We start from the raw sequence: 15,354 nt of genomic DNA, 5'->3' as shown, positions 1-15,354 counted from the left end.
AGCTGCAAAAGAAAGAGAAAAAAGAAAAGACTATTCAAATTCAAACTTTAAACAATAAAAAAAGAACAAAAAGCAAGAAATTGTAAAAAAAACAACCTCATCTCACTCGAGATCGCCCGATGGCCCATTATCCGCATCGGTGCATACGCAGCCCCGATATCTCCGCCCACAGGATAAGGCTGCAGATACTGATAACTGACAGCCACATTCAAGATTGCAGCAACCAGTCCACTTTTCTCCTTGAAAGAAAAGTAAAGAAAGTCTTTTCAAATCTACAAATTTATCTGCACGGCCGCATATCTAAATACGTGCACCTGTCTTCTCTCAACTGCAAAACCCGTCGTTTCTTACTGCTTCCTGGTGAAAAAAACATGCCTGTCACTCAACTCACACAGAACTTGAAGCAGCCCGAAAACGGCCGCTCCGCGGAGCCGCACATCCCGTTCAAGATCCACAACAGAAAATTCCGCGTCGCTCTACCCTCGGTCGAAGATGCAGACGGAGATGACTACGAGACACAGTCTCCCAAAACGCAGCTGCGTCGCCGAAGACTGAGCTGCAGCGGCCAGACGCTGTACACGCACCTCGACGCATATAGCCGTTTTTTTGCGCGGGGTTTGGACGTCAAGGAGCACTTTGGTGGCCTTTCCAATACGTATTTGAGGTCGAATGCGCAGTTCCAAGGCGAACAGCAGAGTGGATGCGCGCGGTACGACATCCGGGTGGTTTTCAAGTCGGTCGACTTGATGTCTTCGGTGGTGACGGGCTTTTTCTACATCAGCGGACTCACAGATGAGCACCCACTCATCACCACATGCTTCAAGGGCGAGATCATCAATAATCCGTTGAGTCGACACGCCATGTATGCCAACCGCGTGAAGAAGTATTCGTTCATCACCGAGGAAAAAAACTGGTCGTCGTTCCCGAAAAACGACCTCGACCATTGGAAAAAGCTTACTGGCCTGCCCAGCAACTATACCGAGGAAGACCTCCGGCGCAAGTTGCAGAAGATCCAGTCCGGCAACGACGATCCACTGCTCATCTACATGCGCTGGAAAGAGGAGTTCTTGCTCCCCGACTCCCGTGTGAAGCTGCTCACTGGCGCCTCTTTTGAGGGCTTCTACTATATTGTCTTGAATATCGGCCTGGGAGGCGGTAGCGATATGGCTGTGCTGAAATCTGAACAGAAGCTTGTTCCTGGTACCATGAACGGGTTGTATTTCTATACGCAGAGCGAGAAGTTCCAGTCGTTGTCGTTGAATTATGTCGAGGAGAGGGGCGTTCCACCACCCTATTCGTTTGCATAGGTGACATTGTCATGTTTATTTCTATAGGCTGCACCATCTGGAATGGTGTTTTGAATACATTTATCCGCGTAACTGTCTTGTTGTAGATGTAATTTGCAGTATCTTTAATGGGCGCTTTTGCTTTATTGATCTATGTATCAATTGATAGTACAACTAGCAATGAAAAGTATACTCAAAAACATCGAATGATCTATTTATCAATTTATAGTGAAACTAGAAAAGAAAAGTATACTCAATAACATCGTATGATTTATCAATCGATTATAAAACTAGTGTATTTACAACAAATTCTCTTAGTCACTTGAATCTATCAATCAGATTATAAAATACAGAGACAATCACACAGCATCTTCGATTTTGAATACAAGCGAATATCTCATCGTCCCCTAAGCCTTCATATCCTTAGCAGCATAGATCTTGGCAGTATATGGCTCCTCGAACAACAATGCAACGCGGTACATTACAAACACGAACAAAGAAACCAAGATTCCGGTAGGCTTACCGTACCACAAAGCAGTGCCCAAGAAACACAAAGTCAGGCCGTTGTACATGGGATTATCGTTGATGTTGAATGGAAACGAGGTGACTCTCTCCTTCATCAAAATACCAAAGTAGTCACCCAAGTAGGTTCCGGTCACACCCAATGCCCACATGGACGACAACACAAGGATGTTACCAAAAGAGAAGGTCACCACGGCCAAGGCCTGGACAAGGGGAGATTCCACCAATGGAGCATATGTGGGTTGTTCGAGCAAAGCCTGGTGGTAGACGTGGTCACGGTAAATACCCAACGAGAAGATGGTGAGTGCCAAGAGGTAGCAGCCTCTATAAGCTCCACCCACGGCAGCACTCAAGAAGTGAGTTCTGTGTTGGAGTCTGGCAACAATGTTCCAGAACACTGGGTTGAAGACAATGGTAGCGAGAGCATAGTGGAGACTTGGCGAGAAGTCGACGTACAGAGAGAAGTTCTGGAGGAGGTGGGTGAGTTGGTCGGGCGACATCTGGCGTTAGTATGGTTGTAGTGGTAGAATCATTACTAATCCATGAGATCTGTAGAGTCATTGATTGACGGTGTTTCACTCAAATTTGAAAGAGTCAATGGTATCATTCTAGAACTCTAATCTAGAATTGACAGGCCGAGAGAATTCCAAATCAATTGATGCCAAATTACGATCTCGTATTGGAACTGAAAGTTCAATGGAAATTTCAGCTCGAAAGAGCAATTGATCTCAAACAAGAATTCTTTCTGGACATGGAGCTGTTGCTCAATTCTATAAAGACATTGAATTTTCAGTGTTTGGCCACAATTGACCCCAAATAAACATACATTTACAAGTAACGTTGTAGATGATAGGAGATCCAGTGCTTATATAGGTGCGACATATATGCATGTGATAATGGCGATCCCAACAGACGTCAAATAGAAGGAAACTGTCGGTGGAAATACTTCTGAAGAATGAAGAATTTTTTTTGTTTCATTATTCAAATGTATCGTGGGAATTGCTTTTTTCTTCAGATTGGCTGTTTTTGCCAATGTGATCTTTGATGAGTTAGAATAAGTCTATAGAATGATAGGTTATTCTGAACTCATAAGTTCTGACGCGTCAATGTCTATAGAATTAACGCGTTTATAATCCAATAAATTTAATTGTTATTGAAATTAATCGAAATCTTTTATAGTGCTCTCTTTAGACCACCTCCTCTTACACAGCTAATAAAGAAGCAAATCCCAACGAACAACAGCCGCCAAAAAGCAAAAGAAGAAGAAGAAAAATCACTTTTTATTTATATCAAAATAACTGTTCGCAAAAAATTTCCAAATTGCTTCCCTCCTCCGAATGTTTCACCCATATACTTTCCCCCATACTATTCTCTTATCTACTACTACTATGAGAAGAAGAATCACTCTAATCCACTCCAACGCAGATGAAGTCTCGGTAAAAGATATCACATCGTCTAGCTTGGTCTTTGATGCAGGCGTCAACGGCGCCGTGGAGGAAAAATACTCGTGGTCGTCGACTTCTGGCTCTTATATCTCTCAACTTCGAGTCCAAATCAATAGGGCCCACGAACTCGACCATAAACTACACAATTGGTCCGTGCCTTTTGCATACTCGTATCAGTATGGGCTCCATGTATATGCTCAGCCAAATTCAGCCGGAATTGAGCATCAGAAGCTGTTTTATGATGACGTTAATGTAATTCTAAAAGACCTTTTGGGGATGGCCGTGCAACCTGGAAATTGGATCCAGTCGCTCAATTCGTTGTACTATCATAGCTCCGAGATCCCGGCTCTCTCCAATTTGCCTTCTCACTCTGTTGTGGCAGATCTGTGGACGTCGTTGGACTACGTACAAACCTCCGACTCCACCACCCTCAAATTGTTCAATCCCAATACAACATTCACCTCGTACGATGTTTCTGACATCCTGGAGTATGCGGAGGTGGGTGTATTTACTGTAGAAGCTCATTCTTCCCGGGATGAAGTCATTCTTTCCGGCGTGAGAGTGATACTCAATGAGAACAATGAGAGTAGCGACCCTAAAATCCAGCGTACGGTCTTCCACACAAAACCTCGCCATAGATACCTCTCTGCGCCAAGCGCCAACATTCTGATCGATCCCAAGGGTCTACACCCTGTGTTGTCTATCTCACTGATTCCACAAGCGCCCGCTGACCACGACATCGATACTTGCAAGTTGTTCGCCTACTTGACACTCAACAAATCTGTATTCTTTGACAAGTACCAGATCCCAGAGAACGTCACCATTTTGGCCCAACACGGCACCAAAGACCTCGAGTTACCAGCTTATTCGCTCGAAGAATGGGGAACAGAGCTTCTTTTGGAGCTTGACAGCGCTTCAGACCTAGACTTGACACTACACTCGCGGTACCAGCTTCCAAACAAGTCTGCCTCGAATGTCACAGAGACAATAGACAAAGCAGTTTTGTTTTACGCATGCGATGCGATTAGCGACAGCCACATCATAAGCCAGTCGGCCTTTGACAACAAACAGAACATCGGCGGCTCTTTTGAGGGCTTTTTCACCGATGACTGTGTGTTCTATCACTTGTCGGATAGAGGAACGTTGCCTGTAGAGATTCCAACGTTGGAGGGAAGTGCGACCATGATCAATTTGGCCACCACGGCGGCTCTTATATTTGGTATCTTCATCGTACTTTCCTCAGTATTCACCAGATTCCAGCGTAAAAAGGAGAAGACAGAGTAGTGGTGTTCTAGATCAATCTTTAGGGGATACATCTCTATGTTTCTCTATTATTCTTCCTCGTGTATACATACCTATGTATCTCTATTATACTTCGTGATGTAAACATACCCATGTATCTCTACTGTTCTTTCTCATGTATACATACCTATGCATCTCTATTATTCTTTCTCGGGTATACATATCTATGTATCTCTATAATTCATCCTTCTCCAACTTTTTACCACCCACTGCAATGACCTTGTATGTGACATACATGTTACCAAACTCGGTATTGTCATTCAGCTTGGGCATTCCATGTTCGGCAATCACGTCAACGTGGCCATCCATAACGGAAACCCCGGTCTCCCGCAGAATCACCACGACTTCATCGTCAAAGAGCTTAATTTCCCTCTTCCAGCCTCCGTTGCGCGCCTCGCTCGAGGTGAGAGGCTCCGTTCTGTACAAATTGTCGCCGATCCTATAGAAGCCCCAGTTTTCCAGCGGCGTCTCTACGAACTTCACGTTCATGTTTCCGGGAAGATAGTCAGGATGCTGGTCTCCCTCACCCTCAAGAGTAACTACATGATTTCTAGGGGTTCCAGCGGACAAAAACACATTCACCTTCCTTGTTTTCCGCACTGTGCCGCCTCCACCACATTCCTGACACAAGTTGGCGATCGTGGAGCCCTGCCCATTACACTGGTCACAATGGGACTGGAACTGCTGAATCATGGGCCCAATCTGCCGACGAATAATCACCACTCCGCTTCCATTACACTTACTACACTGATGCCTCTGCCCATCGGCACTGCCAGACCCCTCACAGGACTCGCAAATGTTATTCATTTGAACAGTAAAGTCAACGTCTCTTCCATTGAAGAAGTCCTTGAGACCAACCTGCAAGTCAATCAGAGCATCCTGGAACCGCTTCTTGCCCTGCCCACCCTGCTGGCCGCCTTGTCCGTTGAAAAATTGGTTGAACATGTCGTTGAATTGGAACCCGTGTCCATTTTGGCCTTGGCCGGCATTGGGGTCGCCGTAGAGATCGTAGTTCAGTTTTTTTTGCTCGTCGCTCAAGATGTCGTACGCCTCGCCGATCTCGATGAATCGGTCGTGCGCTCCGGGCGCCTGGTTCTTATCTGGATGGTACTGTTTCGATAATTGACGATAGGCCGATTTGATTGTTTTGTCATCGGAGTCACGGGAGATGCCGAGGACGTGGTACGGGTCGAGGGCGGCGACGAGGCCGACGAGCCAGAGCGTCGCTAGAAAAAGATCGGCGAGCATTTGTGGTTTGGTTTGGTTTGGTTTGAATTGGGCTGCAAATTTCAGTACAGGTATACACAAGTCACGTGACGAGGACAGGTAATGTATGAGTGTTTTGACGTGTAATATAGATTTTTTTTTGGTGGCGTGTATATTTTTGGGAATTTAGAGGATTTTTTGTTGAGTGTGGGTTATTTAATTGAAATTGATCCATTGTATACGGTCTTGAGAGGTACTCCTAGTTGTAGGTATAGGTACTGAGTGGGGGTGGTTTTTAGGAGGAATATGAACAGAAAAGAAATAAATAATAGTTATTTGACATTCATAATTTCACAAAAGTATAAAGTCTATCGCTGTTCCTGAATTCATCGTCCGCTATACTCACTATCTACACTTTATCAGGACTGCTAGCAGAGACCACCGTCTGAATAGCCAAAATCAAATCATGTGCAATTTCCAAATAGAACAATTACCAAAACACTTCAATTTTCCCACAGCAATTCACCGACTCACCAAATAATTGGTCTACTCATCGGATTGCTCATTCTCCATCAATTAGTCAATTGTGCTGCCTGACCTCACACACCAACCACCCAATCCACCACCAACAAAAATAGCCAACAAATTAGCCGCAAAAAAGTATCAGAACCTTCGAATTTCCCAAATTACAATCCGCTGCGGCTGCGTTGGAATAACATATACCAATTTTTTTGCAGCCAGGTCACGTGACCCACATCGGGTACTCATTTCTTCATTTTCAAGACCCCATTTCCCCATCAGCAATGTCGGACCCTTCCCAAAATGCCAACGATTTGGCCAAGGACATGAACAATGCCTCGTTGAACGACAAACAGAACTTCAATGCAGGAAACTCCCAAGCGTTCGTTCCTCTGGGTGGATTTCAGGGATACCAGCAAAACTACAATGATCAATTTAATCAGTACCAAAACCAGAACCAGTACCAAAACCAAAACCAGTACAACAACCAATACGGCAACCAGTACAACAACCAGTACACCAACCAAAACCAGTACCAAAACCAGTACAACAACCAGTACCTGAACCAGTACAATAACCAGTACAACAACCAGTACAACAACCAGTACAATAGCCAATATGGAAACCAGTACAACAACCAATACGGAAACCAATACGGTGGCTACAACGCCCAACCTGCACAGGCCCCAGGTATGTCCTTGGCCGATTACCAGAAGCAACAGGCCTCTGCACTGGCCTCTTTGAACAAACCAAAGAAGACCTTGAAGTTGGCTTCCTCTTCCGGTATCAAGTTGGCCAACGCATCCAAGCCCGCCGATAAGACCGAGAAGGCCGACGCCAAGGAGAAGACTCCTGCTGCTGAGCCAGCCGCCGAGTCCAAGGAGTCTACTCCAGCACCAGCTTCTGTCCCTGTGGAGAAGGCTGCACCAAAGAGCGAGCCAAAGGCCGCCGAGGAGCCAAAGGCCGCCACTACTGCCGCCGCCGCCGCTCCTGCTGTTTCCAAGCCGGTCGCTAAGGCCAAGGCTGCTACTCCTGCCAACAAGACCCCAGCTTCTACCAAGGAGTCTACCCCAGTGTCCTCTGCCGATGTTGTTGCCAAAGAGCAGGAAGAAGAGGTCGACGAGGAGGTTGTCAAGGATATGTATGGCGGAAAAGACCACATCTCCATCATTTTCATGGGCCACGTCGATGCCGGTAAATCCACCATGGGTGGTAACATCTTGTACTTGACTGGCGCTGTGGACAAACGTACCGTCGACAAGTACGAGAGAGAGGCCAAGGACGCCGGTAGACAGGGTTGGTACTTGTCCTGGGTCATGGACACCAACAAAGAGGAGAGAAACGACGGTAAGACCATTGAGGTTGGTAAGGCCTGCTTCGAGACCGACAAGAGAAGATACACCATTTTGGACGCTCCAGGCCACAAGATGTACGTGTCTGAGATGATTGGAGGTGCCTCGCAAGCCGACGTGGGTATTTTGGTCATTTCCGCCAGAAAGGGTGAGTACGAGACCGGTTTCGAGAAAGGTGGTCAGACCAGAGAGCACGCCTTGTTGGCCAAGACCCAGGGTGTCAACAAGATTGTTGTTGTTGTCAACAAGATGGACGACCCTACTGTCAACTGGTCCGAGGATCGTTACAAGGACTGTATCACCAAGTTGGGTCTCTTCTTGAAGGGTGTCGGATACTCCAAGGACGACGTCATTTTCATGCCTGTTTCCGGATACTCCGGTGCCGGTTTGAAGGAGAGAGTCAACGCTAAAGAGTGTCCATGGTATACTGGCCCAGCTTTGTTGGAGTACTTGGACAGCATGGACACCTTGAACCGTCTGATGAACGCTCCATTCATGATGCCAATTTCCGGTAAAATGAAGGACATGGGTACCATCGTTGAAGGTAAGGTCGAGTCCGGTCACCTTAAAAAGAACGCCACTGTGTTGATGATGCCTAACAGAACCCCTGTCGACGTTGTTGCTATCTTCAACGAGACCGAGCAAGAGTGTGAGGCTGCCTTCTGTGGTGAGCAAATCAGATTGAAGATCAAAGGTATTGAAGAAGAAGATGTGCAGCAGGGTTACGTGTTGACTTCTCCAAAGAACCCAGTCAAGACCGTGACCCGTTTCGAGGCCCAGATCGCCATTGTCGAGTTGAAGTCGATCTTGTCCACTGGTTTCTCCTGTGTCATGCACTTGCATACTGCCATTGAGGAGGTGTCTTTCCTCGAGTTGAAGCACAAGTTGGAGAAGGGAACAAACAGAAAGTCGAAGAAGCCACCTGCATTTGCCAAGAAGGGTATGAAGATCATCGCTGTGTTGGAGGTCAACGAGCCTGTCTGCGCTGAGACCTACGCTGACTACCAGCAATTGGGTCGTTTCACCTTGAGAGATCAAGGTACCACCATTGCCATTGGTAAGATTACCAAGTTGTTGTAAGTGTATAAAGAATTCTAGGGTCATGTGTATTCGTAATATACTACTGTAAGAGCTGCTCGAAGATTTTCAAGAGATTCTCGACTCCGACGATGACGTTTTCGTCACATCCTTGTCCGTCGGTGAATTTGGAGTGTGCGAAGTCGATGAACTTGAGTCTTGAGAGCGGACAGTCCGCATTGGTTTCGTCGTCGCTCCCGGCGTCACTCTCATCGTCCATACCAGCAATACCCTCATCGAATATCCGATCCTGTTCGCCATACAGCTCGACTTGTAATTGGTCCCACCGGGCAGGATCGGCGTCGTAGCAGAAAAAGAGCGACCCAGACTTGATGCGGACCTCAGCATCTACCAAGCAATTGTAAAAAAGCTGGAGACGCTGGTAGAACGTGGTGATGAGTGCCTTGCGAAGCTCAGGCGCAATGGATTTCACGAAAAATAGCGAAAGGCCTTCTTGAATGTTCTCTATTGTGAGGCTGCGACCGAAGAACTTGTTGAACTTCAAGTACTTTCCAGAGTCCGTAGACTCCACCGCGATGGTTTCGTCTAAAAGAGGAGGTTTCTCGTCGCTCTGGCCATTGTACACCTTCATTCCACACACCCGAAGGTGCAAAGAGCCACTGGTGGTTTCAGCGCTAACTTTTGCCAAACGCAACCTCTTTTCCTCGGACACGGTGTCGTCTACTAAAACTGCGCCGAGTTTGATATCCAAAATACATGGGTTTTTGTAGCCATAGAGTAGGTTCTGAAGCACGATGTACTTCTCCTCCAGAGCAGCCTGTTCAGCAACTTGGTCGACCAAAATCTGATCTGGATTGATGACCGTTGCGTCGGGACTATTGACAGCGCCCTGGGTCAACGTTCCCATGAACGTGGGCATCCAGTCGTACAAATTTGCACCCAAGTCCAACGAGTCGTCCAGGCGAGATCTGGCCTCGGCGTAAAAGTCAATCTCCTGCTGGGCAGTCAATTTGGCAAACACCGGGCCTGCCTCCAAAATTCCAGCGTGGCCGGCGGCCTGATGGGGAGACGGTGTGAACTTCATGAACCAGAGTGAAAAATCGGCAAAGAAGAGAGATTAGCGAATCAGATTCGTCGATTTGGAATAGCTACAGAACCAATAAAACTAATTGGCCTATTGAATTGCAATCTTCGGCAGCAGAAGTCGAAGTTTGACGGTACGTACGTGAAGATGAATAGTGATCTCGATAAGAGATACAGGGATCAGAGATAATGATGTAGGATGAGTGAAATAGGTATTTTTTTGAAAGAAAAGAATGGAGAAGAAAAACGTAAAATGAAATTCTCAAGAAAAAAGGCGTCAAGTATTATAGCGAAGATTCACGACAATGCTCTACTTTCTTCTTTAGAATCACCGCCAATAACGGTAGCCAGAAAGATTCTCGATCGCCGAGTTCTCGTCAACACAAAGTTGGAACATAAAAAATGAAAAAGAAATTAAAAAGCTTACGCGCTGGCCAATAGTAACCACTTGATCTCGTCTAGGTTCTATTCCTCGATTCCGCCACACTGCAAGCAGACAACACCAAACAACACCAAAAAACAAAAAAAAAAACATGTCAAAAAAGACCCGAAATTGAACCTCATTTCTACGTCTCTACATGTTCACATCCCCACATGCATCCCGTTATCAGACCGAATCGGCACGGCTGATTTCGATCAAACAGGGGCTAAAAATAGACCAGCACATCACACCAAAAATAGACTTCTGCCAAAAAATTTCCTCCCGAATCAATGCCTACCACCTCCAAAAAGAAAAAATGAAAAAAAAAGTCATTTCCCGCCCCAAAGCACAGCCTATTTTTCAAACTCTTTTTTCTACCGTCGTCGCACCGGCCTGCATACACCCGCACCCACCCACTCCCATATAATCCACCATTTCCCTCCAAAACACACCCTCTATTCCGTGTTCTTCCTCCTTCACCGAATCAAACCGCCGTTTTTCCACCGCCAAAACCCTCTTTGGACACCAGTACACCGCACACGCGACACCCGCCGAAGCCGCCATGAGTAATCCCTACGCAAGACAAAACAACGCCAACCAAGGCGACTCGTATGAGATGCACACATACAAATACGACGACGGCAACGACTTCGTGGCATTCATGAACGAGATCCAGGACATCAACAACCAGTTGGACGAATACGCGCGTCTTGTGGAGTTGGTTTCCCGCAAACAGAGACTGCACCTCCACGACTTGGACTTCAACGAGGAACAGGCCGACTACGAGTCGCGCCAGATCGACCTGTTGATTCTGGAGGCCAGCAGCTTGCAGAGCTTGTTGAAAAACAGAATCAAGAACGCGCAGCAGCTTGCTGCGCAGCTGAGAAACCCGCAGCAGGCCGACCAGGCCGAGAGCACCAGAAAGCGGTTTTTGGAGCTCATCCAGACCTTCAGATTGGCCGAGAGCAACAACCGTGAGCAGACCAAGATCCACGCCGAGAGACAGTTCAAGATCGTCAAGCCAGACGCCACGCCCGAGGAGCTCCGTGCAGTTGTAGAAGATGGAAGCGGAGCCCAGCAGATCTTCCAGCAGGCCATGATGCAGTCCAACCGTCGTGGTGAGGCCCGTACGGTGTTGAACGAGGTCCAGGTGCGTCACCGCGAGTTGTTGAAGTTGGAGAAGACCATGGCTGAGTTGACGCAGTTGTTCCATGACATGGAGGAGTTGGTCATCGAGCAGGACCAGCCAATCCAACAGATCGAGGAGCAGATCAACACTGCGCAGTATGATATTGAGCAGGGTGTTGGCCACACGCAGAAGGCTGTGGTGAGCGCCAAGAAGGCGCGTAAGAAGAAGATCTGGTGTTTCTTCATCTGTGTTCTCATTCTTGTCATTCTTGGTCTTATTCTTGGTCTTTACTTTGGACTCCGGAAATAATTGCGTTGCGTGCGATGCTAGACTATCTTTTTCATTTAATTTAAAATCTGTTAATATACTAGATCATAGATGGATGTAGTGTGTTAGGACTGAGTTTTCTGTACTACTTGAGAAGTGTAAGAGCAACTGAACTGTATTTTGTCGGCTGTGCATTATTTTTAGGAGATTGTTGCAAGGTTTATGTGGGTATCATTGATATTTGGTCGGTGGTATAACGAAAGGGCAATACTAGAGACTCTCAAAAGAATTGATCTCTTTTCGACCAAACTTGGATGAAAACATTTAGAATTCGGTGGTGATATTCGATTGGATTTAAGCGCTTATCAGATCCCTTTGGTTTGAAGAGCGCTAGTGTGTTTAAATCAGAGACTAGAAACTAAATAGTTCCCACAGAGGAGTGAGTTAAGATTTTAGGACCAATTGGATATTCAAAGCTTACTGGAAGTATCTGGCAGAATCAGAAGTGTTTTGTTTCCTTGTATCTGCAAGTAATCGTATAATCAATAACCCAGAACCAATACCGTCCAAGGCCCGCCAACTCAGAGGACCCAAAACCACAAAACCAAATATTTAGAGACAAAACGATCTAATAATTCAAAGATTCAGAATTCAAGGATTTCGAAACTCGATGGAGTCCAAGCAGGTAGTTGGAGTAACCGACGATTATCAGACAGAGAGTATTCAAAGGTCATCCAATTCAGTCTTTGAGAAGTAGAAGATTGCCAACCGAAAACAATAATTCAAATGGTCAATTGAACCAATAAGAGTACGTGATAAGCAATCCATCGTCATCAGTATTAGACAATTTCGGTATCAAGAGACTTCAAGAAATCCACTTCAACACCACAGAAACACACGATCTCCCGGTTGCGGCCATATCAAGCGGAAAATACTGTTTCCCGTCCGATCAACTTTAGTCAAGCCGCTTAGAGCCATACTGAGTAATGCAGTGGGAGACCATGTGTGAAATTATGGTGCTGCAATCTTTTTTTCCACATTCAAAAACTCAAAAACTCCACTTTGAGCTTTCTCAAGCGGGCAAGGTTGCCCAGAAATGTGCCATTTTTGACAGATAAACGGCGCCCACTACCAAAAACGTCAACTCGAGCTGCGTAAAACCAGAAACATTTTCAATTTTAAATTGCATTACCCCATTCATGCAATGTCAAACGCCGTGGTTCACTAAGAGCATAGACCATTTCTTAGGCATACCAGTTGGTTACCAATACGTATTCCCACTACAATACACTAAAGGAACTAGTGCATACTAAGTAATCCAACCATCGTGATAATTAACCTTAACTTTTTTTACCTTCTTTTTAAAGTGACCAATCACATCGCCGCACTGCAGCCCCAAAAACCCTCTCGTTCTCGTACGACTGGTCATGACGTCGCCGCCTATGCGCTAGTGAGCGTAACCCCGAAAGGCCGTCCCCATTCACAATTGGCGAAAGAAAAAGAAGAAAGCGGGCTCAACCAATCACATCCCAAAACAGCTCCTAACCATCGCCAACCTCCCCAATTCCGACGTTCAATGCGTTCCATGTCCCCCAATGTCTGCCCCAAAATCACTGGCGACAGAGATAATGGCATGGATGGTAGGAGGCAACGGCCATGGTGCAGGATGCACGGCGGCTCCTCGGCACAGTGCTCGGTGATGGCGGAGAAGCGAAGCAGCTTCAGAATCACAGAGAATCCAGCGGGACCCGAATTGCCCAAAGAACCAAAAGAAGAGAAACACGAAAAAAACACACATCCATATCTCCTACTTCCTCCGTCGGATGTCGCTCTAATCTCTGTTCACCTCAAATTCTTGGTCCTGCAGGTAAGGCAGGATCGCCGCGGACTTCCCTCTCCAATCCCGCCTACATACTGCCCCATGCATATCAATGCCCTACAAGGAAACCATGCGGCATTGGCCGGTATCTATGGCGTGCATCAGCCAATCAGGTCACAGATAGTGTTCTTCGGGCCTGCAGGAAACACATCCACTGGCTGCAAAAAGCACTCACCCTGCAGGACGCCATCTCATCGCCTTATCTCTCTGCTCTACCTACTCATCGCTGCCCGTCATCGACGTCTGCTGACCATCAGTGATCATATAAGACATCGGTGAAATATCTGGAATCCTCAAATTTTTCATTCTAAAAAACAGTGCCATGTCCGACGAAGAAAAGCGCGTGGACTCTCTCAAAGACGTCTCTGTCGACGAGTCGTACGAACCTAAGGAAGCAGAAACCGTCGCTGTGGGCTTGAGTTTTGTCAACAGACTCGCTGCCAAATTGAACGCAGAGACGAAGGGTGTGGAGTTGGTGCTCGATGAGGAGAAGACCGAGACGTCGTTCTCCAACGCGGCCACCATGTGGTTGTCGGCCAACATGGTGATTGCGACGTTTTCGCTTGGAGCGCTCGGTATCACGGTGTTCGGGTTGTCGATGTTCCAGTGTATCATGTGTATTGTGTTTTTCAATGCGCTCGGTGCGATGCCCGTGGCGTTCTTTTCCATTTTCGGTGTCAAGTTGGGTCTCCGTCAGATGATCTTGTCGAAGTTCTTGGTGGGAGACTACGGTATGAGGATCTTTGCATTTATTAACATGATTGCCTGTGTCGGTTGGGGTGCGGTGAACATCATGGTGTCTGCGCAGTTGCTTAACATTGTCAACAACGGTGCCTTGCCTCCTTGGGCGGGCTGCTTGATCTTGGTGGCCTGTACCATTGTGGTGTCGTTTTTCGGCTACAATGTGATCCACACCTATGAGAAGTGGTCGTGGATTCCTAACTTGGTGTGTTTCATTGCTATCATCGCCAGAATGGCCATTTCGAAGCAATTCACTTGGGGCGAGACCGTGGGCGGCCAAACAACCGCCGGTAACGTGTTGTCCTTTGGTGGTGCCATCTTCGGTTTCGCTACTGGCTGGACCACCTACGCTTCGGACTACACCGTGTACCAACCCAGAAACGCCAACTGCGTGAAGATTTTCTTCGGCATTTTCGGCGGTTTGCTCCTTCCTTTGATCTTCACCATGACCTTGGGTGCTGCCTGTGCTACCGGTACCTTGACCAACACTGACTGGGCCGACCAGTACAAGGAGCACAGCATTGGTGGCTTGGTTTTCTCCATCCTTGTGACCGACTCCTTGCACGGCTTTGGCCAGTTCTTGTGTGTGCTTCTCGCCTTGTCCACGGTCGCCAACAACATCCCTAACATGTACTCTGCCAGTTTGAGTGCGCAAGCGTTCTGGTCGCCCTTGAGAAAGATCCCCAGAGTGTTCTGGACCATTTTCGGCAACTTCGTCACCTTGGCCATCTGCATCCCTGCCTACTACAAGTTCGAGGAGGTCATGGAGAACTTCATGAACTTGATTGGTTACTACTTGGCCATCTACGAGTCCATGTCCTTGTCGGAGCACTTCATCTGGAACAAGGGCAACTTCGCCGCCTACGACTACCTCAACTTCCACGACAAGAGATCGTACCCGGTCGGATACGCCGGTGTGTTCGGCTTCTGCTGCGGTGTCGCCGGTGTCGTGTTGTGCATGAACCAAGTCTGGTACCACGGTGTCATTGCTAGAAAAATCGGAGAGTTTGGAGGAGACATTGGTTTCGAGGCTGGTGCCGCTTTTGCAGCCGTCGGTTTCAACACCGTCAGATTCTTCGAAAAGAAGTACGTTGGCCGCTAATGCAAGCGCCTCCTTGTGGATCAGGGCCCGCCCGCTTACGAACGTTACCTTCCTTCTCCTTA

The 15,354-nt window shown here is 47.1% G+C and overlaps 9 protein-coding genes across 9 annotated transcripts; 6 read left to right on the top strand and 3 right to left on the bottom strand.

The window, feature by feature from the left end:
- Positions 1–119: 119 nt before the first annotated feature.
- PUMCH_004601 (uncharacterized protein) lies at positions 120–1,307 on the top strand (the record flags this gene model as incomplete). Its single annotated transcript, XM_063023532.1, has 1 exon — positions 120–1,307. One exon carries the CDS (start codon positions 120–122, stop codon positions 1,305–1,307), a length of 1,188 nt encoding a protein of 395 aa, XP_062879602.1.
- A 386-nt stretch (positions 1,308–1,693) lies between these two features.
- On the bottom strand, positions 1,694–2,308 carry PUMCH_004600 (uncharacterized protein; the record flags this gene model as incomplete). The annotated part of the gene is made up of 1 exon (XM_063023531.1): positions 1,694–2,308. The coding sequence occupies one exon, from the start codon at positions 2,306–2,308 to the stop codon at positions 1,694–1,696; it is 615 nt and encodes a 204-aa protein (XP_062879601.1).
- Positions 2,309–3,145: 837 nt separating this feature from the next.
- Positions 3,146–4,537, top strand: PUMCH_004599 (uncharacterized protein; the record flags this gene model as incomplete). Its single annotated transcript, XM_063023530.1, has 1 exon — positions 3,146–4,537. The coding sequence occupies one exon, from the start codon at positions 3,146–3,148 to the stop codon at positions 4,535–4,537; it is 1,392 nt and encodes a 463-aa protein (XP_062879600.1).
- Positions 4,538–4,729: 192 nt separating this feature from the next.
- On the bottom strand, positions 4,730–5,803 carry PUMCH_004598 (uncharacterized protein; the record flags this gene model as incomplete). The annotated part of the gene is made up of 1 exon (XM_063023529.1): positions 4,730–5,803. One exon carries the CDS (start codon positions 5,801–5,803, stop codon positions 4,730–4,732), a length of 1,074 nt encoding a protein of 357 aa, XP_062879599.1.
- A 761-nt stretch (positions 5,804–6,564) lies between these two features.
- PUMCH_004597 (uncharacterized protein) lies at positions 6,565–8,712 on the top strand (the record flags this gene model as incomplete). The annotated part of the gene is made up of 1 exon (XM_063023528.1): positions 6,565–8,712. One exon carries the CDS (start codon positions 6,565–6,567, stop codon positions 8,710–8,712), a length of 2,148 nt encoding a protein of 715 aa, XP_062879598.1.
- Positions 8,713–8,752: 40 nt separating this feature from the next.
- PUMCH_004596 (uncharacterized protein) lies at positions 8,753–9,754 on the bottom strand (the record flags this gene model as incomplete). The annotated part of the gene is made up of 1 exon (XM_063023527.1): positions 8,753–9,754. The coding sequence occupies one exon, from the start codon at positions 9,752–9,754 to the stop codon at positions 8,753–8,755; it is 1,002 nt and encodes a 333-aa protein (XP_062879597.1).
- Positions 9,755–10,736: 982 nt separating this feature from the next.
- PUMCH_004595 (uncharacterized protein) lies at positions 10,737–11,612 on the top strand (the record flags this gene model as incomplete). Its single annotated transcript, XM_063023526.1, has 1 exon — positions 10,737–11,612. The coding sequence occupies one exon, from the start codon at positions 10,737–10,739 to the stop codon at positions 11,610–11,612; it is 876 nt and encodes a 291-aa protein (XP_062879596.1).
- A 1,534-nt stretch (positions 11,613–13,146) lies between these two features.
- On the top strand, positions 13,147–13,728 carry PUMCH_004594 (uncharacterized protein; the record flags this gene model as incomplete). Its single annotated transcript, XM_063023525.1, has 1 exon — positions 13,147–13,728. One exon carries the CDS (start codon positions 13,147–13,149, stop codon positions 13,726–13,728), a length of 582 nt encoding a protein of 193 aa, XP_062879595.1.
- Positions 13,729–13,771: 43 nt separating this feature from the next.
- Positions 13,772–15,292, top strand: PUMCH_004593 (uncharacterized protein; the record flags this gene model as incomplete). The annotated part of the gene is made up of 1 exon (XM_063023524.1): positions 13,772–15,292. One exon carries the CDS (start codon positions 13,772–13,774, stop codon positions 15,290–15,292), a length of 1,521 nt encoding a protein of 506 aa, XP_062879594.1.
- Positions 15,293–15,354: the final 62 nt, after the last annotated feature.

Source organism: Australozyma saopauloensis, chromosome 6 (assembly GCF_035610405.1).
Source record: "Australozyma saopauloensis chromosome 6, complete sequence".
Taxonomy (NCBI): Eukaryota; Fungi; Ascomycota; class Pichiomycetes; order Serinales; family Metschnikowiaceae; genus Australozyma; species Australozyma saopauloensis.
The sequence above is the reverse complement of the archived record's forward strand: the minus strand, read 5'-3'. Positions and strand labels throughout refer to the sequence as shown.